General features: G+C 45.7%; 3 protein-coding genes across 7 annotated transcripts; all 3 read right to left on the reverse strand.

The window, feature by feature from the left end:
• Positions 1-1240: 1240 nt before the first annotated feature.
• ints8 (integrator complex subunit 8) lies at positions 1241-9410 on the reverse strand. Of its 2 annotated transcripts, none has more exons than XM_088405620.1 (28): positions 9289-9410; positions 8747-8882; positions 8494-8668; positions 8203-8343; positions 8068-8139; positions 7929-7980; positions 7490-7672; positions 7312-7419; positions 7096-7248; positions 6927-7027; positions 6711-6852; positions 6326-6396; positions 6073-6248; positions 5877-6007; positions 5695-5805; positions 5139-5343; positions 4943-5064; positions 4600-4784; positions 4484-4517; positions 4362-4421; positions 4210-4271; positions 3596-3714; positions 3433-3536; positions 3315-3365; positions 3119-3192; positions 2985-3049; positions 2871-2914; positions 1241-2635 (listed from the first exon to the last, which is right to left on the reverse strand). In XM_088405620.1, the coding sequence occupies exons 2-28, from the start codon at positions 8877-8879 to the stop codon at positions 2519-2521; spliced, it is 2991 nt and encodes a 996-aa protein (XP_088261746.1). In that variant the 5' UTR covers positions 8880-8882; positions 9289-9410; the 3' UTR covers positions 1241-2518. The 2 variants fall into 2 exon arrangements, with proteins under 2 accessions (XP_088261746.1, XP_088261744.1); XM_088405618.1 differs by having other exon boundaries at positions 8747-8885.
• Positions 9411-9895: 485 nt separating this feature from the next.
• LOC148406102 (putative C-mannosyltransferase DPY19L4) lies at positions 9896-15973 on the reverse strand. 3 transcript variants are annotated; one of them, XM_088405725.1, is made up of 19 exons: positions 15633-15973; positions 15431-15553; positions 15011-15135; positions 14358-14448; positions 14148-14269; positions 13484-13578; positions 13291-13414; positions 12951-13085; positions 12760-12891; positions 12550-12651; positions 12388-12461; positions 12105-12263; positions 11923-12045; positions 11724-11844; positions 11514-11570; positions 11356-11438; positions 11154-11286; positions 10753-10911; positions 9896-10686 (listed from the first exon to the last, which is right to left on the reverse strand). In XM_088405725.1, exons 1-19 carry the CDS (start codon positions 15706-15708, stop codon positions 10522-10524), a joined length of 2199 nt encoding a protein of 732 aa, XP_088261851.1. In that variant the 5' UTR covers positions 15709-15973; the 3' UTR covers positions 9896-10521. The 3 variants fall into 3 exon arrangements, with proteins under 3 accessions (XP_088261851.1, XP_088261850.1, XP_088261849.1); XM_088405724.1 differs by having other exon boundaries at positions 13484-13629; XM_088405723.1 differs by having other exon boundaries at positions 9896-10911; positions 13484-13629.
• A 594-nt stretch (positions 15974-16567) lies between these two features.
• LOC148406103 (uncharacterized) lies at positions 16568-21112 on the reverse strand. 2 transcript variants are annotated; one of them, XM_088405025.1, is made up of 11 exons: positions 20793-21112; positions 19984-20103; positions 19836-19919; positions 19656-19763; positions 18919-19056; positions 18417-18566; positions 18139-18288; positions 17941-18075; positions 17587-17742; positions 16788-16910; positions 16568-16716 (listed from the first exon to the last, which is right to left on the reverse strand). In XM_088405025.1, the coding sequence occupies exons 1-11, from the start codon at positions 20824-20826 to the stop codon at positions 16664-16666; spliced, it is 1251 nt and encodes a 416-aa protein (XP_088261151.1). In that variant the 5' UTR covers positions 20827-21112; the 3' UTR covers positions 16568-16663. The 2 variants fall into 2 exon arrangements, with proteins under 2 accessions (XP_088261151.1, XP_088261150.1); XM_088405024.1 differs by having other exon boundaries at positions 19656-19766.
• Positions 21113-21246: the final 134 nt, after the last annotated feature.

Below are 21246 nucleotides of genomic sequence, written 5' to 3' on the forward strand. Positions count from 1 at the left end.
CGAAACGATGAAAGGAATTCAATTGAGTTCTAGACGCCATTAACGACAAAAACAATGGGGTTCAAAAGTTGAACGCGGATCGGCTAGCGGACCGGCGGAGGCCCCCAAGGCTCCCTTGTAGGCCCCTAATCCTTCTGCGTGTAACTGATTTCATGAACAAAGTGAAAACAGCAGCTTGATCTTTTAATCTCTTCAGCTACTTGAGGAGCACCCCCCCCCCGCTCGAGTCGATCGGTCGCAATAGATCCATGCCGCCATTTTCTATCTGAAAACATTCACACTTATCAGTCAGTGCCGGTAGTATCGAAAAAAAACCACTTGAGGAGGATTGGTAGTAGATCATGTTGCATACTTCTCTGTGGAATCTGTGTGTGTATGTTCCTGTACGGCTACACTTGTGAGAACCGCTTTGAGTTTTCTACCAACAATGTGAGGCCATTTTACACGAGTTCAGACCTCTTTTGGAGGGTCAAGACTTGGCTTGAATTGGGTTAAGGTTGAGTTTAGGGGAAAGGTTAGGGTTAGGCAATCATTTCCGGTGGTTAAGGTCCAAATAACAGGTTTTCGGTCCTTATGGGGACTTCCTGTAAGTTCAGACCTCATTTTGGGGGTCAAGACTTGTTTTTTGGGTAAAGGTTTTAATTGGGTTAGGCAATCATTTCTAATGGTTAAGATTGGGGGGGTAAATCATAGGTTTTACTGTGTTTATGGGGATCTCCTGCTTTGTGGGGACCATTTTGATGGACCCTACAAATTCAGACCTCTTTTAGGGTCTTGCTTTGAATTGGATTTTGGTTAGGCAATCATTTCTGGTGGTGAAGATTAGACTTAGGAGCTCGCAAATGCACGATGTGAATAAATGTCCTCACAAGTATAGTTGTACAAACGGGTGTGTGAATGTGTGTGTGTGTATGCATGCATGTGGCGGCATGTGAAAGAGATTGAGTTTCATAAGGAGATCTGCTGGTTAATTCGCAGTGTTTATCTCCACGCACATGCAGCTCTGGACTACATTTGACACTCGTTTATGGCCTTCTTTTATCTGTCTACTTTTCCCATCACCCCCCCCCCCCCCCCCCCCCCCCACCCCCAGCCCGGCAAACACATACTGTCCTCATATTTTCAAATGCCTTATAACATATTTTTTAAATAAACAAACAGGCTTTTCTGTTGTTTATTAACTCAACAGCGCATCGTCGGTCCACTTGAAAAGCCAAGCTTGAAATAAGAAGCTTGAAACTGGGCAGAAAAGAACCACGTAGGCCTTTAATAAGGCAGTTTAGCTTAACGCTAACAAACAATAAGAACGTCATAGAGAGGCTAACAAATAGCATCAGTCGCAACACGTACTGCAGGTAATACAATACTTTCAGGCATATAGTCTTTATCCTCTGTGGAGAACCTGCTTTTTTTTTTTTTTAATAGCATGACAGAGTAACTTGTGACCATCCCCAGAGACTGTAATTCCCAATTATACTCCCCCTGGTGGCCAATGTGTGCAAACAAAAAGTAGCAGCACAATGTACATAGAATTGAAGCACATACACGCGCAAAAAAATGGCCGAAACAGAAAAAAAATACAATGGTACGAAGCGGTCTGCGGCCTGCAAGCTAAAATGAGTTTTCCACACCAGTGCTGTAATGTTTAGAATGAGAATGATGTGAAAATGAACAATTTTATAAAAATACTTTTGAGAGAGAGATAGATGGCATTTATGATTTTCTTTGCTCCTCCCCCCAATCACACAAAAATCCTTATGCTGCAAAAGCTAATGAAGTTTTAATCCAAGCTTGGAGCGCTATCTAGTGGCGGGATCACACCTTGTTATTTACAGCTCCTAAACTTGAAATTTCTTGACTAGAATGCCCCCAAAAATACTATATTTTTAATAGCGTAATGGAGGCTATTAATATTGATAAACTGCAGACATTTTCTAGTCAACAGTACAAGCAAAAGGATAAATCACTTTTTTTATAGTTGTTTTCATGTTTTTAAATAGGAGGATGAAAGCGCTCACTGCGGTCGACATATTGAATTTATCCCGCAAATTAGATTTGAAAAAAAAAAAATGTCAAGGATAGCGTTGGAGATGATTGCCCGCATGTGTGATCTGTTTTGCGTCTGCAAGAGTTCACGGCCGCTCCGTGCCACTTGGGGAATTCGAAACAATACGTCGGGAGTATTTTTTTTTTTTTAGGGCTCGGCACAACAGTGATTGCTCGGCCGCAAAATGCTAAAAACATATCGCGTTTCTCAAACGGAACGCAACAAAAAGGGGGGGGGGTTAAAGGATGACACTGGGAAAAAATGTAAAAATCTTATTTTGTACCGCAGGTGTACAGAAAAAAACGGATGTGAAACCTGATTGGTTAAAGAAAACGTCCTATGGATTAGGGCTGCACAATTAATCCAATTTTAAGGGTTATTGTTTTGAAAAATCCAATTGGGAAAAAAAAAAAAAAAAAAAAAAAACATTGGTCGGTCCTTACTTGTAGCGTCATGTTAGAAAAAAAAAAATCAGAAATAGAGCTTAGCCATGGCCTGCAGGAATTTCTTCTTGCGTTTGTGCGCCGCCAGTTGTAGAACCTCCTCGGGGTTGCTGGTGTTCAGCTCCGCCTGCCCGATGGCTTTTATCTACAAAGAGAACATTTCATGAGGGATGCCTGCACTTTTATACAGCGCTTGATTTCAATCCCCCCCTTGGGGGAAAAAAAACCCAGCCAACTACTACTTCTTGTTTTGATTAAAAGGTGCGCCTTATAATCCGGTTAAATACGGCGGTCACATTTTTTTAATATGACAGAAAGCTGGCATTTGAACACTGGGGTGTGTAGACTTTTCATCCCCGCAGTAAGTTGAGGCTTCTTACCGCTATTTGTCTCTTTTCCGCTTCTCCGCGCTTATGGTGGATGTCTGATCACAGTCAAGGTTGCGCACATGAAAAAAAGCGTGATTTTGAAGCGGGTTATCCGAGTAAGGATACGGGTGAGGTATTCCAAGATGGTGACGTCCCAGATGTAGTCGTAGAAGGAGTCCATGGCGTCGTGACTGCGTCCCAACAAGGTCAAGTTGCGTACCTTGAGGTCAACATTGTGCGAGGAAAAAAAAAAAAGCTACCTGTTCTGCTCTTGGAGCGCTTTGAAAGCCGTCATGTAGTCCACCTCCCTCAGGAACTGGCACAGCACCGCCACCTGATGTGCCACAAGTAGTACAATAGATTCATTCGCTGCCATTGACGGCCATGGACGTCAAAGATCCATAATCAATCGATCGCGAGGGAACGCTGTAATATAAAAATGTATGTGTGTGATACCTGCGTGTGGCAGTTCATCATGGAGCAGCACTTGATCATCCTCTTAAGAACCTGCGTGGAAGATTTAAGATGAAGAAGAAAGAGACAGGCGTCCAATCAAAACCAAGCGCGCCCCCACCTGGTCCGTGTAGACGTCAGGCGGCACGGCTTTGGTGAAGAAATCCGACGAGACGGCGCCGGCCTGGAGGTACAGGTTGAGGGCGGCCGAGTACTGATTGGTTGCTGCGGCGACACGAGATGAGAGTGAGCGTCGAAGGGCGCCGCGGAAGGCGCGGCCTTACCGAAGTAGATGTCGGCCTGCGTGACCAGCCACGATTGGTTGTTGGGGTTGAGCGTCAGCGCGTAGGTCACCAGCTCCTTCACCGTCACCGCCACCGCCTCCACGTCCACCGCCTGGATGCTACACAACACGGGACACACACACAGATGCGCAAAATATAAATGATAAGCGATTATAATTGCAATGAAAGAAAGACACACAAAAACAGACAGACATGCACAAAATAGACAAAAATATGAATGTTAAGCAAGGCATGATTGCACAGCAACAAATACAAACACACACAGAAGAGACCTAGTGTAGAGACACACACACACACGTAGACATGCACTAGATACACAAACCAAAAAAAAACATGCAAATACATGCAAAGAAACAGACAAACACATGCACAGATAAAGAAAATATACGCAAAATCATAAATGTTAAGCAGGACATGCACAAAATACAGACAAAAATATAAAAGCTAAGGGAGACAATTGCACAGAATGACATACACACACACACACACAATCATGCATGACATATACACAAAAATAAACAGCAAGCGAAACATACACACATAGAAAAACACACACAGACACGGAAAAGAAGAGAGAGAGGCAAGTGCGTTACTTGGGCAAGGACGCGGGCCAGATGGAGAGGTGCTCGGCCGTCACTTCGTTGACGATGTCGTCCTGCGGGGGACGGCAAAGCCTCAAATTGAAAACGCGAAAGGCGGGCGGGCGGGCGGGCGGGCGGGCGGGCGAGCGAGCGAGGCGGCGTACCCCGACGATGCTGTGCAGCCTGACGAAGAGCGATATCAACGTGGTCAGCACCAGCGGCTCCTGCGGCCCAGAAGCGCCATCAACAACATGAAACATTTGTCTCTTTCTCACGGTGTACTCACTCTGATCTTCTTGACAAAGGTCACAAATTTACTCCTAAAAGAATTAAAAAGAAAAAGTAAACAGGAGTTTTGCGCTGGTCTTTGCGGGCGGAGCCCCCCGGTCTCGACGCGCTCACCTGTGCAGGATGCCCACTGAGGATTCGCGGTGCTTGATGAGCGCCACGCGTCCGTCGTTGGCGCGCTTGTGCTGCAGCGAGACGCTGCAGATCTGCACCAGCGTGTCCCAAAGCTCCTTGGCCGTGCGCCGGCTCTCTTTGGGGCCCGGCAGCTCCTTGCACGTGGACGCCAGCAGCTGCCCCAGCTGAGCCAAAACAAAAAAACGCCCATTTCATCGGCCGTTTTGCCAAACTCGCTAGTTATTAAAGTCATCGGTTACTTGATTAGTACAAGCCAATTGTGACCCTCTTTTAGCCAAACCCTAAAAAAAATGCGTCTCCGCGATATCGGAAAGAGGTTCACCTTGACGTAAGGGTTGTTGGCGACCGCCGAGGGCGGCACCTGTAGCGTCAAGTAGTCGTTCTCCCTCCAGTTCAACAAGAAGGCCACGCACTCCTCGCCAACCACCTGCCGCAGAGGAAGATCTGCACCGAAAAAAAAAAATGACGGCAGGCTCGTCTTCCCGACCCGGCGGAGACCCGCGGGAGGCAAGACTCGCCGCGTATCCTCATCTCCAGGTATCCGCGCACTCTGCTGACGAGATCGGAGGGCGGCCTCTCTTTGCAGCCGTCGGCCGCCGCCGTCTCGTGGGCTCGCACCTCCAGCAGCAGCAGCTCGTTGAGCATCACCTGACGCAGGCGCGGCGAGAACTCCGTCACCAGCTCCAGGCAAGCCGAGAACAGCTGACGCGCGTGCAGGAAGTCCTGCAAAAAAAAGGAAATTCCCACATAAAGGGGTGGAGCTAAACGGTGCAGGGTGGTCAAAATAATTGCGGTCAAGTCTTCTTTGATTACTTAAGGTAATCAATTACCTACATGCCAGTCACTTAAGGTAATCAATTACTTTAGGTGTCAAGTACTAAAAAGAAAAAAAAAGCGCTGAAACAACCGACTTTAGTACTTTAACCACCTGAAGGAATATTTCACATCAAACAAAAAAAGGTTGAAAACCACCAACATGGAGGACACTTCAAGACCGATCGGAATTTGCTAAGCTAACTGATATGTCAGTGGCGAGGGGATAATGACGTCAAGGTGAGATGACATCATCCATACCCTGATGGCGATGCAGTGGAGGCCTTTCGCCATGAGGATGTATACCAGGTCTTTGGTCAGGTTGTCTTTGATGGCCAGGATCACGTTGATGTAGTCTGAAGGAACTTCCCACTGTATTAGAAAAAAAAAAAAAAAAGTTTATGAAAGCCATTTTTCCCAGTATCCCTGAAGGCACCACCAACCTTGCTATTGACTCTCCAGAAGGGTCTGTCGGCCACGTCGTGGAGCTCGTTGAGGATCTGCCTGATCTTGCGCGGGTCCAAGGAGAGGATGAGCTGCTGCTCCAGCTGCCCGACGCTCACGCTGGCCGACGCTGCGGAAGAAGCGGCCCGTCAGCCGCGCGGCGTTCCCGCCGAGGCGCGGCGCCTGAGCGCTCACCCGGGATGTCGTAGAAGGAAGGCAGCGGCTTGGCGCTGAGGTTGACGGCGGCCGAGCGCTTCCTCATCTGCTCCACCAGCAGCTTCCTGTCCTCCTCCCTCAGGAGCTCGCTGAAGAGCTTGTGTGAGGACACCACGAGGGCCAGGGAAAGATCGTCCAGGCTTTCGCAGAGCGCGCTGCCAAACGAGCGCCACAAAAATTTGCCGGGACCAAAGTCAGACGGAAAATAACGGCGAGCGTTTGGGCCACTCACCGCATGAAGGTGGCCATGTTACTCTTGGAAGCATCTGAGAAACGCTCTTTCTCCAGGGAGCGCGTGCACACCTGCAAGATGGATGGATGGATTCAAGTCACAATATTAGGTACACCCCAACAACTTCATTTTACGTCAGGTCCTTTTGAGTGCTAGTAAGCCACTTAGCTATTACAGTTAGCATGTGTGTTCCACTTTGCTTTATTCTGCTGCTATGTGAGCAAACCTTCCCATATTGTTGTGACCAATAAGAAAAGGGAGTCAGGTCACATGCTTAGTCAGGTGTTACAACAGCAAAATAAAATCACTCCGACCGGGCTTGGGATAGACCGATTGGGACGACGGTAGCGTTTCCTAGCGTCGCGCCAAATAAAATGGCGATTACCTCCAAAATAAAGTCCACCAGGTGTTTGCTGGGCTTCATGAGCAGCTGCTGGAAGCGCACGCTGAGGACTTCGCCCTCCAGGGCGTCGCGTACGGCGTTGCACACGCACAGCTGGTGGCACACCTCGTCCAGGCCCGTCTCCCTGCGCGACGCCGTCGCAAACTTCACTTCTGCCCATTATGCAGACGCGCTAAAACGCAGGAAGCGTTCGCTCACCCTTGCTGGGCCTTGTATAAGACCTCCCTAAGGACGGAGCGTCTGAAGTGCTTGGGTAAAGCGCGGCTGGCGTTGTCTTTGACGAAGGCTTCCACCACGGCCTACGACACGGACAGGCGTCATTTAAGATATGCACATGGGTGTGTAGACTTTTTCTATGCGCGCCCACCTGGTAGTTGCGGGCGGCGAACAGCCCGTTGATCTGGTCGTAGTGCGTGCTCTGAGAGTCGCACGAGTCGCAGTCGCCGGTCAGAGCTTTGCAGGCGTTCCAATAGCCGGCCAGGCGCTCCTCGTCCAGGTGGACGTGCACCGCCGAGTCCAGCTTGGACAAAGACCGAGGACGGGTTACGAGACATCGACGCGGATCACGCGAGCGGGGGTCTACCTTCTTCAGGAGCTCCTTGGTCTGCCTGAAGTGGTCTCGGGCTTTCTCGAAGGCCGGCTGGTCCGTGCAGCCTTGTTGGAAGAAAATGGCGCCCAAATCGTAGTGGACCTAAAAAGAAGACGAGCCTAAATTAAATATCCGCTCGATACGAGGGAAAAAAAACTGCGTCGAGGCGCACCTGGCAGTGAAGCTCGTTGGCGCTGATGCGGAGGCCCGCCGTGGACGACTCCGTCTCGCCGTTGGCGGCGGCGGTGTCGGCGGCCAGCAGGTCCAGAGTCCTCATGGTGTGCACGTAGAAGTCCTTCTTCAGCTGCAGCGCCCCCACCAGGACGCTGATGGAATCGTTGGCCTGCTCCTTTAACTGTACCCACCAAATTGGAATTTTGTCGTAAGTCATTGGGGTGTGTAAAAAAAAAAAAAAAAGTCCAGACATTCTGTCCCATGTACTTGTATACATGCCATTGTAAATAACAATATCATTTGAATTCATTCACTGCCATTGACGGCGACAGCCAACAAAGATCCATTTTTACTCATTCACTGCCACTGACGGCTACGTTTGTCAGAGATGCGTTTATCCTGATCTGGCAGTGAATAAGAACCATACTTTTACTCACCACACTAAGGATGTTGTCCGTCATCTCTTTTTCCTGCTGCACAACATTCAACCTGCAGATTAGCGCAAAAAACAAAAATCAGTCTAAATCTAGTTATAATTGAAATGAGTCATAACATGAAAAAAAAACAAAAACTTGCATGTTCATTTGGTGTGGCCCCGGTTTGTTTTGTTTCTCTGGAAAGCTGCTCAGCACGATGGTTCTGATGGCCCTGAAAAAAGGGGGAAGCTTTTCATTCCGGCTTTCTTTCAATGTAACTTTTTTGTTGTCATACCAGCGGTTGTAGATGAGGACGGCCATGGCGGTGGTGGGAGGTAGCGTGGACAGATCCAGGTCCACGTGTTTCACGCCCGCCGGTACTTTGCTCACACACAGCAGCTCGTTCAGTAACATGTTCAACACAGGGATGGTCAAGCTGTCATGGAGAAAGAAATAATATGATTTGTTTTCGTCTTTGTGTATTGCCCCCAAGTGGCCAAATCATGAATAGCAGAAAAAGCAGCACAATGTCAACTGAACGGAAGCAAAAAGTGTAAGAAACTGTGAAAAAAAAATGGAGGCGCACCCTTTTTCCAGTGCATCCAGATCCCACTTCATGAACGCCGCCACTTTTAGCGCCAGCAGCTTCAAGGTGCGGTTCCTGCGGTTGTCAACGGGAGGCTGCACCTGATTCTGTTCGTTCACTGACGGCTTGGACGCCTGCTCCAGGAACTGGATGACGAGTTGCACCCCCGTCGGGTCTGCGGAGACACACGGCCCGGTTATCGTGATGTTGGAATACATGTCATCTGGAGATTGTTGCGACGCTGAGCTCTCACCAGGGTTGGACATCTGCAGGTGTTTCTCCAGCAGGGATGCGTCCAAGAGGAACTCGAACCAGGAGGTCTGGAGCGGCGTGCTGGGCCGGCTACTGGTCACGGCCGCCACCCGGTCCGCCGCCTCGGCACTCATCCTCTGCTGGTGAACATAAATCAACTTTTGATAAATGATTTTTTTAAAGGAATTAATTAATAAAATTGTGTCCAGAAAAAGTGTTTTATCCTGTAATTATGTTATAGTAGCACATTTGCACGTAAAAATATTAGCAAGTAACGCATGTGTTGTACAAATATGTGCAAGAAACAATCGTAGACAAATTTAAAAGTCATAAAATTAGCGAGCGTGTTTGTTATCAAATCCACGACAACCCAACCAGGCGGGATCAATCATCAATGTACATTAAAAGGAAGTCTGTACGCCGCAGTCCCTGAATTGAATTAAGCGCTTTCGACCGTACTGTTATGTTTTATTTACGCTTCATTTCCCCTCAATCTGCTCAACTTTGAGCCAGGAACGCACACCGGATAGTGAATTATCTTACCTTGGTACGTTAACAATGAACTACAACAACATGGAATGTGTAAATAACGTGAAAATGGACCTAAATATTAGTGAGAGTTACATGGAACTCTTGTTTCTCACGTAATTCATTTTGGACGTCACTGTTGCGTCGCTTCACTTCCGGTTCCGGTTTGTTTTCGGGAGCAACATCACTGCGCCGCATTTTGCGCATATTTATACCTGCCTGAACCAACGAAAACACGATAGCATTTATTCTCTTCTTACACTTTTGCATTTAGTTGCCATTTTGATTACGTCATGTGCAAATTTGTTTAGCCCTTTTAATGTCTATTTCCTCTTTGCAGTACTGTACTACATATTTCAAAGTAATTTGCTGTACAAGCAATATGGAGATGCGAGATCAGCGTTTAGATTTATTTTGTCCCCTACTGTTGTGCATTGTGTGTATTACGTGTATTATTAACCCATTCACTGCCAGTTAAAAGGCTCTGACGTCTTATCTCTGGCAGTGAATGAGTAACAAGTACATGTGTAACTGTTAATTACCCTCACATAATGAATGCAGTATGTATCATGTAGTCATAACAACCCCCCCCCCCAAAAAAAAAAAAAAAAAAAATCCAGTGTGTCATAGAAAAATGTCAGTTTATTTAGGACAAAAGCTTGAAGACGTGGAAAGGACAAAAAGAGTACATGAAAAATGTCAATTCAAGATAAGGCATCAGAACAGACGCATGAAGGCAAAATATCGGTAACAGCCCCACAACACTCACATTCCCTTTCTTGAAATGCAACAATAACACATCAAGTTGTCCCTTTAAGCTTTAAAATGCAGCAAAAATGGTCCTATTCGCCTTATGTGAACACGGTTACTGGAATATGTAACTTTGCAAGCCTCCTTATATATACGGAGACAATACTGGTATCCCAGGAAGTGACTTTTAGTGGACAGGAACAGTAGGCGCACATTCTTACAGTTCAGAGACTACTGGGTGTCAACCCCTGAGATAAAAAAAAAAAAAAAAAAACTAAATTCCTGACCATTATTCATCCAGTTGCTGTTTTTGAATCAGTTGTGTGTATACTTGCATGATTATGACCAGAGAAGAGTGAGGAAAATTCCTGTGAGAAATTTCATGATGACAATTTTCAATACGAAAAGATCCACCTCTAAAGAACGTTTGAACCTTGGTAGAAAGACAGTTTTTTCCTACCGACGAGGACAAAGTAAAATATCAAATAAACGTTTCCGTTAATACTGGAAAGAGATGACGGAGTTGACTCGGTAGATGTGATAGGAGCGGTTCCAAAAGACGCGGGTGAAGTAATTGGAGTACGGCGAGCGGTTGCTCTTGATCTCGTGGCAGAAGCGGCCATGTCTGGAGAAGGCGTACGTCTCGCCTTTGTCCTGGACCACCTGCGGGGGGCGAGGGGGCGGGGATAGTCTCGGGAGACGGAAGCCGAGCGGGGGCGAGGTACTCACGTGTCCGTTGGCCACGTCCATAAGGTCCTTGATGGTGCAGCCCCAGTTAGCGGTGAAATCGTTGCAAAGGGATTCCTCCACGATCACGTAGTTTGCCTTGCGGGACGTCAGGATCTTGTAGACTTCCTCGGCGGAACGCAGGGAGTATACCTGGTACGTCTAAAATGCCATGAAGGAAATGGAAAGAAGGGATAGCGTTTTGGTCACTTTTTTAATGTGTACACGCTGTCCACCAGGGGGCAGTATAACGCACAGCATTCAGATGGATATATGGAGATGAACACAGCTCGGAATTGATGGGAAAACAAAGACTCGTGAGTCACCTGATATTTTTTTTGCTCCTCTGGATAATATTGAAAAAAAAATAGTTATTTGGCGATCGTCAAATATAATTAACTCACATCCTCACTCCTCCTCAACATGTCGAAATCTAAGAGGAGCGGCAAACTGGTGACGGTGGCGCCGGAGCCCGCCTTGATGGCTCCCAGGAGCTGAGGGCTGCCCGCAAACACGGCAGCCGCAGGAAGGTGAGTCCTACGGGGGGGGGAGGGGAAGCATGGATGGCGCCCCGGTGCAGAAATAATCCCGCAGAGGAAGATTTACCGGATCCAGTCGATCATCCTGGCCGTGTCGGGGTCGTAGAACTCCTGAAGCTCCGAAAGCTCGGCCAGGATACGGGGGCAGTACTGCCAAGGATGGAGAATCAAACGGGATTATTATATTCATTATTGGTCTCCTTGACGAGAAATAACGGGTCTCACCTCTCGCCACAAACTGAAGCCGATGATGGTCGGAACGGCAATGCTCAGGATGAACGACTGCAAGAAAAAACAACTGGGATGAATGATGAAAAACAGAAAAATATCCCTCTAGAGTGCAACAATCCAGAGATCATATAATAAAAATAAATTTAGAAAATGGAGCAAAGAAATCCTATTGCTGTGTGAGTTAATGTCCGAAAGGCGTCTCACCAGTACAAGGGGGTGGACGGATTTGACCCTGAGCCAGCGAAACAAAGTCATCCACAGATCCGGCGAGCACACGCCGAACGCCGCAAACGCACACATGTACGGCGTCCAGAAGTACTTCATCCTTCACCAAGAAGAAAAGAACTTACTCAGAAATACCAATGCATGTCCAACAACCGGCGAGGAAGCGTTTTGGTCGTACCCCTGGAAAAGCAGCGTCAGGCCTCCGAAGATCAAGGTGTGAAAGACGTGGTAGACCACCTCGGGACGCTCGCCCACGTGGCCGTCTTCCGGCCGCCGCTCGCTCTTCTGCGTCGGCCGACCGCTGAGGAACCGAACGAGTCAGAGGCCGGACGGGAGGAGAGGGGACCAAACGGGTGAGACCTGAGTCGGGTGTAGACGGCCTGCAGCGCCGACGCCAGGCACACGGCCAGCACCAGCACGTAGAAGGGCAGAACGGACGCCTGAGTCAGGCGCAGGAACAAATCCTGAGCGGGGGACTGCAGGCTCTCCTGGCACAGCAGGAAGTTGCTCACAAAGTCGCTGGAACACAAATGTAATACCTCACGATTTCACAAACAATGGAAAAAAAAAATGTACTCCTGAGATGAATACGGTCAGATTGTTGAGTGAATGCTCAACATCCCAAACAACCTTTGCGGCTTACTTTGTCGTATTGAGCCCAAACTTCACCTCCAGGAACTTCAATACAAATTCACCTTCACTTCCAGGCACGACTTTCTGTAAATTAAAAAAAGACAAAAAAAAAAAAAAGCACAACATTGATTACAATCCGACTGCGCTTCTAAACTCTGTTCATTGAAAGCACCTTGATTAAATAGTTAACGGTAATGCCCGTGGAGAAGACCAGGTGGAAATGAAGGAAGAGCTTCATCACTCTGGCCAGCAGAGGGCCCTTCTTCATCTTTTGCTGGAAACGCCGTTTATCAGATCGTGAAATTCATCCAACAAAGGAAAGAATATTAATAACGCAACAGTAGGCAAAGCATGCAGAAATAAAGGGGGACGGGTACACTACCTGGAGGTACCTCGCCGTCGCCGAGCCAATCAGGAGACTGAGCAGCGGCGAGCCCAGCAGCGCCGCTTTGTGAAAATGAAAGAAGAAAACCAGCAGCGAGGAGCTGACGTACACCTTGTGGATGTCCGACATCTGCGCCAAGAAATTTTGTTTTTAAAAGTCAAAGAAAGCAGGGCGGCAAAGTGTCGTACCTTACGAGGTGGGATAAGGTCCAAGGAGTCCAGGAGGAAGAGGCAGAAAGCTTGGACGAAGAGAACGTAGTGGCTGTGCTCCCACACTAGCAGGAAGGTCAAGGTGGTGGCGCTCATTGTCAGATAACACAACATCTGGACCCAACGGTTGGACGTTTCAATTGGGCGATATGAAAATGTGCAAAAATGTGAAACATTTGGATTTCAACCACATGCTTCAAGTTCAAGTGAGAAAAAATGTCTCAAAATTCCAAACTTTCAGGGTTATGATCAAATGTCCATCAGATCAAAACTCTCTGCAAAATCATTTTTACTGTCCGACTGAAGTGCGTGGTCTCACCTCAGCCGCAAGGCCAACGTTATTACACAGAAAGCCGGTGAGCGCCGCCACCTGACAGGCGTAGTACGGCAGAGCCCAGTTCTCCCGCAGAGGAACCGCCTCCTCCAATTTGGTGGCGTCCGGTCTGCGGTGATCGACGGGACCCGCATGAAGACACACTCGCGGTTTTTGAGCACGTCCGTCCAGGACTGACCTGCTGATGACGTACCAGGCCACCGCCAGCATGCCGGCCACCCAGGTGCCGCTCATCAGCCAGCTGCAGGCGAACAGCGCCGTGGCGTACACCGCCTGAAGACCCAAAACCGTACCCATGTAGAAGTAGATGGGCTCCACCAGATCCTGCGGGGACCAGACGTTGACGGCGTTCGCCGCCACCGACGGCTTTTGAACTCAAAGATACTACCGTGGTCGAAGATCTATCCATTCACTACCATTGACGGCTTTTGACGTCAAAGGTCCACGCAGCCATTTAGATTTCCATAAGGTGTCCACTTTAACTCATTCGACCTCAAGTCATTTTTACTTTATTATCAAAATACATAAATAGCCACTACTTGTACTTTATTACCCAAAATAATTGATTTAGAGCCTCCTTTAGCAAAACACTTGAAAAAAAATGAAAAACAGAAGTACACGAGATTTGATTAAAAAAAAAAAAACGTAAAAACACGTCTATGGGATTGAATGAGTTATTAACTTTAGTCCATAATGCATCTAATACCAGACATTTTAAGACCCTTCTCAAAGAAAACACCTGGAAAAAAAAGACTATTGAATAAAAAATATAAGTAAGAATGTAAAAAAAAAACAAACAAACGTAAAACTACGTCTTTGGGATGGAACGAGTTTATGCTAACCTGGCCGCCGGACACTCGATAAATGTAGCTGGTGATGACTTCAGGATACAGCGACAGGCGCTCCACGATGTTAATGGTTTGTCCCGCCAGAGTTTTGTCATCCTTGGTCAGCTCGTAGAACGCTATCTCACACAACACAACTTTTTCAGACCGGCTTGCTTTCCAAATCACATCCAGCGAGGAAAAAGAAAAACAAAAAAAACAACTCACCTCTATCGAAAGATGATGCCGCCACCATGTGTTTGTAGTAATAGTAGTAGATGGAGCTGCCGCCTTGGAAGGTAAGCTCCCGCTCTACTTCCTAGGAGAAGCAAAACATCTCATGCATGTTACCATGTAGTTACCAATAATTCCCACTTATTGTTTTACTCATTTGGATGGTGCTCTTTGTGGAAAGATAAACTCATGCAGTGAATATTCATTTATTATATTCTTTGATCAAGGCTGCCATCTAGAGGTGTCAAAAAATATCACTCGTGCTTCATGATGCCTCGTTCGTTCATCACTGGTTCTAAGCTAGGAAGCTAACGCTAGCTTGTTTTTTAGAGTGTAACCTTGTTTATCGTGGGGGTTACGTTATAAAAATGACAATCATAGCAAAGATTGAATTGAGATTCAATTTTTATTGGTTTGATTCTTTTGTTAAGATTAATGCATTCCTACAATTGATATTTTATTTGTCTTGTATGACTTAGGAGGAAAAAAATCAAGGTAAACTTGCATGTAATAGAGTTTTTTTTTAATAAATAAAACCGCTATAAGTTTGACTTGGTAGGAAGGAAAATTGCAAAAAATAGTGACATGATTGTGTGCATGCTGAAGGCGTTTTTTCGTCATCCGAGGAGCCTGTGTGAGTGACCCACCTGTCTCATCGAGAACCAGAACTTCCTCTCATGAAATGCCGAAAGGTATGTGGCGTACAAGGTGCTGCATGCCACCGCTGCCAAGCATCCGAATGACACTCGAAGCACACGCTGAACAGAGCTCACTGCAGAGAAAAATTGCACAATGTTTTATAAGTGTGTATTCCAGTGAAACTTTACGTGTATTTAGAGAAAAAAAAGATTCACCTTTAGAATGGAGCGTTTAATTAAATGTTTGATTATCATAATGGAGAAAAAAAATATTGAGGAGGTTCTGTCGATTGATAAATTACATTTACAAATAAATGAGTGTTTTATTTTGCTTTTGTGAAAGGTGAATGACACTTAAGGAAAAATTAGTGCAGCGCTGACGAACATCCTTTCCATAATTTGCTTAATGCATGACTGAAACGAACTTACACGCAGAAGAACGTTTGGAGGTTCGAATCGTCGACTCTTTTTTGGAATCGTCCACTTTCTGCTCACACTCTTTTTCCTGTTTCTGCGTTTTCTCTTCAGCATCTTCATCTTCCACTTTACCGTCTTGTACAATGCAGGAAAAACTTGCTAGCATAACAACAGTAAACAACAAACTGCCGGGTTAGCTTCATGACAAACTTACCGGTACTTCGAGGGTCTTGTTCTTCTTTTTTGCCCCCCTCCAAAACGTCGGACGCCCGACATCGCAACTCGGTCATGGCGAATAAAATATTTTATTTTTAAAGGCCCTTATCCGGCGTTCTGCGAAGGAAACATGCTAACTAGTCGCACGGGTTAGCAGGTGGCTCGTTGACACGGGTCAGCATAGAACAGCAAAAAACACGCCAATCCCTCGAAAATTCTGTCTTAACTTTTAAATACCCATATTCCTGATTGTTTACAATAACAACACGTCAAGACATAACTTATGCGATGGATTCAAACACCGGAAATGACGCGGGGAAACTGGCACCAACAGGGAAGTTGTGGGCGACCGGCGACTGATGTGCGCACGCGCAGGGGGACTTTAGCCCACGTGAAACCGGCTGTCAGTGTACGCATGCGTTTGTCAATCAGCGAATACATTTTGGCATCTGGCATCACACAATAGAAATGGGAAAACTATAGTTCTGCCTTCATAGTATACCCTCATGCCGCTTTATTAACAGCCACATTGCAAATTTAGCATTTTAATAAAAAAATTTAAAAAATCAGACTGTTTTGCCCAGTCTAAAAATAAGAACATGGCCCACAATTTTTTTTAAATTTATTCATCACTCAAACATGCTGAAGGTACATTTCATGAAAACATAAGTGATAGTGTGCAATATTTTCTTTTGTCGTAAACAATAAAACTCACCGATGGAAGAAATAAACAACAAATTGTAACAAATCCTAACATTACACCATAGAGGCATGCTTGTGTGCACAAAAAGCAAAACTGACATTTGGACCCAAACTAATAACACGTTTGGTCCCAAACTAAAAAAAGTGGAGCAAACAAAATGGGCTCCTTGAAAGCATTCGGATATAAAAACGACCTCCCTCCCTCCCTCCCCCCTCCCTCCCTCCCCCACGTCAACATGAAACACTGTAAGTACTATCTTCCTGAAAAGATTTTTTTTTTGTTAACAAACAGTTTTGAATATGAATCGTTTCTTCTTCTGGCGCCGATTATTCGGAACTCTCTTCGAGTTTCTCGCTGGGCTCCTTGGCCAGCCGCCATTCTGAGGGTGGGTGTGAAAAGAACTTCAACAGTGGTGCGGACGTGCTACGATTTGGTACGTGGCCGCTTTACCTGCTTGACTTGCGGTGGCGGCGGCTTCCTTAATCTCGCATCTTTCCAGCTTGATGCGCAGCGTTTTGGTCACTTGAGGATGTTTGACGCCTTCCATCAGGGGCTCGTCGTCCGAGCTGGCGCCTGAGAAAACAAACAAAAAAAAAAAAATCACACTGTAAGGGGAAAATAAAATGACATTTAACTTCATTAAAACGAGGCAACAGAATACATGCTTTACAAATACATATTATAAACATTCTAAATGTGTATGCGCTCCGAATAAAAGTGATTTCATTCCACATATAAAAAATGAGTTCAAAGTTAGTTGTTTCGTGAGTTAGGTCATGTGACATTAGCAAGATGATCCATGATTGGCAGTTATCTGATCGCTGAACAACTGTGATGTCATTTTCAGTCAACAGCAAGAGGCAGAATGGCTGCATTAATTAATATTCCATAAACGCAATCATAATCACAATGCCATGTTTGGACTAGAAGTGCTGCACAGAACATACTATTGATTTAAATTTTGGAGTAGAAGCCGTTACATTTTTTCTCATGCTTTGTACCCTGCGATTCTTCGTACTCTGCAGTTTTTCCTACTAGCCACAAGAGGGCAATCTCCCACGAAACAAAGGGAAACAGAGGACACTGAGAATTCATTTTGAGTTTGGACTGCAATTTTACTTGCCACCAGGGGGCACTCTCCACTAGTAAATGTAATAAGTCTGTAGCGTCTTAAAAAAACGTTTTTCCTGATAGTAATCGCACAAACGTCAAGCGGAGCACATCACCCAGGTCTTTCTTTCCACGTTACCTGTAGATGGCTTCTTCTTGCCGGCTTTGGGAGTGGGGGTCCTCTTCTTGGGCGCCGGGGGCTGTTTCTTCAGCTTGGATTTTTTCTCCGTTTGGGTTTTCTTCACCAAATTGATGAGCGGCTCGTCGCCCGAGCTCTCGTCTGACTGACCCGCTTCTGAGGAGACAAAGTGAGCCCATTTCACACAAATTCTAACAGGTTTCTCCACTGCAGGACCACCAATTTGAGATGTTTGATACTCCTTATATTTAGACCGATATTACTTTATTGAGATTATTTTTTTCTCATGGTTTCTGTGCTCGGTATCGACAATCATCGTGATTAATCGATACTTTCAAATAAGGCCTCGCTTACCTCGCCTCTTTTTAGACGCGCTGCCTTGTGAAGCGCCGCTTTTTTTTGCCGTCTTTTTCCTCTCCCCCGCTGGTTTGGTCTGCTTGGCGATGAGGTTCACCAGTGGCACGTCATCGTCATCGTCGGAGCCGTCGTCTGAGGGCCAAGATTCTTTTGAAATCTCCGTAGGAGAACGCTGCGGCGTTCTTTCGTCCTTACCTTGCTGCGCTCTGCTGGCGCGCTTTGCTCTGGTTTTCTTGTCGTTTTTGGCGGCGGGAGTTTGCTGCCGATGGCTGACGGCCTTCTTCCTCGTCGTGGCTTCCGGCGGGACGTCGTCCGAGCTCTCGTGGGATGACTCCGCGTATTGAACTGGAGAGAAACATACGGCAGTTATAAGATGATTTTAAACATTTATTTCTCGTGTTTATAAACTCTTTCACTGCCAGCCCGCCAAGTTCAGTTGTTTTTTTGACATCTATAGCCATCCTAAGCCTCACCTTGCAGTGCTCTGCTGGTGCGCTTGGCTCTTGTTTTGTCCCCATTTTTGGCGGCTGGAGTTTGCTGCCGATGTGTGATGGCCTTCTTCCTCGCCATGGCTGCCTCCGGGTCATCGTCCGTGCTCTCGTGAGAGGACTCTGCATATTTAACTGGTGAAAAAAAAAATTGGGCTCATTTTCTTCCACGGCATTCCGGTGGTATTTTAGCCGAGGGGGAAATTTCAGCTCCCTTCGGTATTTTTTTTTAATGCTTTCTCTTAAAGGATTGGACAAAATACAGCACGATGTTTAAATATTTTTTTTGTGCTTAGTAACTCATTCACTCAACTTATTGACATCTTTAGCCGTTAATAGTAGTGACTTAAAAAGTATATTTTTTCACTGCGGTTGACGGCAAAACACATCAAAGATCCATTTTAATTGTGCTGTTAGCAAAAGACACTGAAAGAACCAGCATATTGAAATAAAAAAAAAAAGGATATTTCCATCTCGTAACACTCACCTCTTTTCTTTGCAGCATTCCTTTTGGGTGTGGCCTCGGAGGAGCCTGCTGGCAGAATTTCCTTCTGCTGCGGCTTCAGCTTCTTGGCAAGTACGCTCAAAGGCTCGTCGTCCGAACTCGCGTCCTCATCTGGAACATCTGAACAAGGAGAGAAGTACTTGCCAACAGGTTTTCTGAGACAGAATATTGAAATGAAGTGTCTGATGTCTCTTTCATATCAGTTTCATATCATGTTTTTTTTTTAGAATCAAAGTATAAAGTCCAAAACATCTTCCTTGCATGAAATAAGGTCACTTGTTGCTACTGCAAACTAAAACAATGGAGCACATTGTATGAGATTGATGAAAGTGCAAACTTAAGACATTTAAGGACTCTTTCTCAACTTTGTTAAAGATAAGCATTGCGACTTGTATCACTTTGGGTAAGAATAAAACTATTTGGATAAGGTGCTGCCACTTTCTTTGTATACCAGCTACACAATAACAATTCCATTTGATTAAATGCAAAACCTGAGGTATGTGCTTGTTGACTTGAATTGTTTGAATTCATCTTAAAAAAAAAAAAAAAAAAATCTGTATCACCCAGGCTGAATGTACCGATTTTTTTCCAAACCAAATTCACAGCCAACCAATTATTTGGGGGATTATTGCTATCAGACGTCACAAGATCACGTCTGGTGCCGCAATAGTCACCGCAACATAACAGAAAAAGTGTTTTAAGTTCCTGTAGTTGGTTACCTTTCTTCTTCTTTGACTGAGAAGCTTTCTTAGATGCTGTGTTCAATTTCTTGCCAGCTTTGGTTGGCGCTTTGGCTTTCACGAGAGGACCGTTGTCTGAGCTGTCGCCTGCTTTTGGGATCACAAGCAGGAAGATGTCAAAGGACATTAAAAAAAATCTCAATCGGCAACTTGTCTCACCTGCATTCTTGGATTTTTTCCCATGAAAAGGGGATAATCTGTTTTCCTTCTTCTTTGCCTTCATCTTAATCAGAGGCTCATCATCTGGCGAGGAAGCAAACGCTCGTCAAGGCTGCGCCCACAAAAACGTACGGCCCGGCGTCCTCACCGCTCTTGTCCTCAGCATTGGAGCTGTGCGCATCCTCGGTGGACTGCTTCTCCTTTTTAGACTGCCTCAACGCGAGGTCCGAGAGGGGAACGTCGTCATCAGAGCTGGAGTTGTCCTTGCCTTTGGCGCCATATTAAGCACAAAGTCCATTGTGGCCGAGGGAAACATTCAAGATAAAATAAGTCGTTTGAAAAAAATAGTAAGAGATTATACACAGTTGATCTGAAATCGCTTATAAAATACATTGTCAGTCATTTGTTACTTATCCACATAATTGTGAATACATTGTGTCCTTTACAATTTTTCAATCATCCCCTCGATAATGAAGAACCTCAGCGACTGTAACCTTTACAAATCAGACTAAATCAAACTTTAAACGACTTTTTTTGCAGCCCTTACTGTTCTCCATCTGATGGACATATTCCAAAACTAGTACAGAATCTGGTTCATATAAATTGTACAAACCTTCTCATCATACTGTCCACACTTTGAAGGTTGAGACCAGGACAACATCTGACAATTGATCAATAGCATTCAAACGGGATGCTCTCAAAACTAGGTTGTCAACTGATATAAACATGTACTGGAAGAGTCACAAAAGTTTATTCGTTTATTTGGAGAACGATTCGTTCACATTTAGGATGCACAATTCATTCGAATCGTCAAGGTTGCTTGAGAGTAACGACGTCGAACGTGCATTTATTACGTTTAGTCATTACAAGCGCGTACTGCCCAGTCGCATAACGTAATAACACCTTTACACACACGCATGCTATTAAAAAAATGTTTTCAAGGAAAAGAAAGACTACCTGGAGACTTAAGTAGCGTACCGCGGCGCTCCATCTTGTCGCTGCTTGGGAGTAAAGATGCTCATTCAAAGTGCGCCCCCCAAAACACTACTAGCTTAATTCACGTATAGCAATGCTAGCAAACCACTCTTCCGGCGTTTAGTCGGAAAGCCGGTGGATAATTTTTTGTGAATTGTTCTTTGTATTGCAAAAAATGGAGCAGTGGAATAAGTCCGTTAGGTTGGAATATTTGGAGATGCGACACAGTTGAGCTGTTTCCTACTCGCCGACTACACCTGATTCGATAGCTGATGCCTGTTAGGAGACGTTTGTGGCGCTTTTTCATGACGTCACTGCGCGGGCTCACGGTTTGTTTTGGCGTTAGTGTCGCTTTAATATGACGTTCATTTTAGCTTCAAATTTAGATTTTAAAATTTTAAATCTTTTTTTTCCGTTCTCTTGGTTTACCAACTGC

Source organism: Hippichthys cyanospilos, chromosome 21 (assembly GCF_059441005.1).
Source record: "Hippichthys cyanospilos isolate Australia breed blue-spotted pipefish chromosome 21, RoL_Hcya_1.0, whole genome shotgun sequence".
Taxonomy (NCBI): domain Eukaryota; kingdom Metazoa; phylum Chordata; class Actinopteri; order Syngnathiformes; family Syngnathidae; genus Hippichthys; species Hippichthys cyanospilos.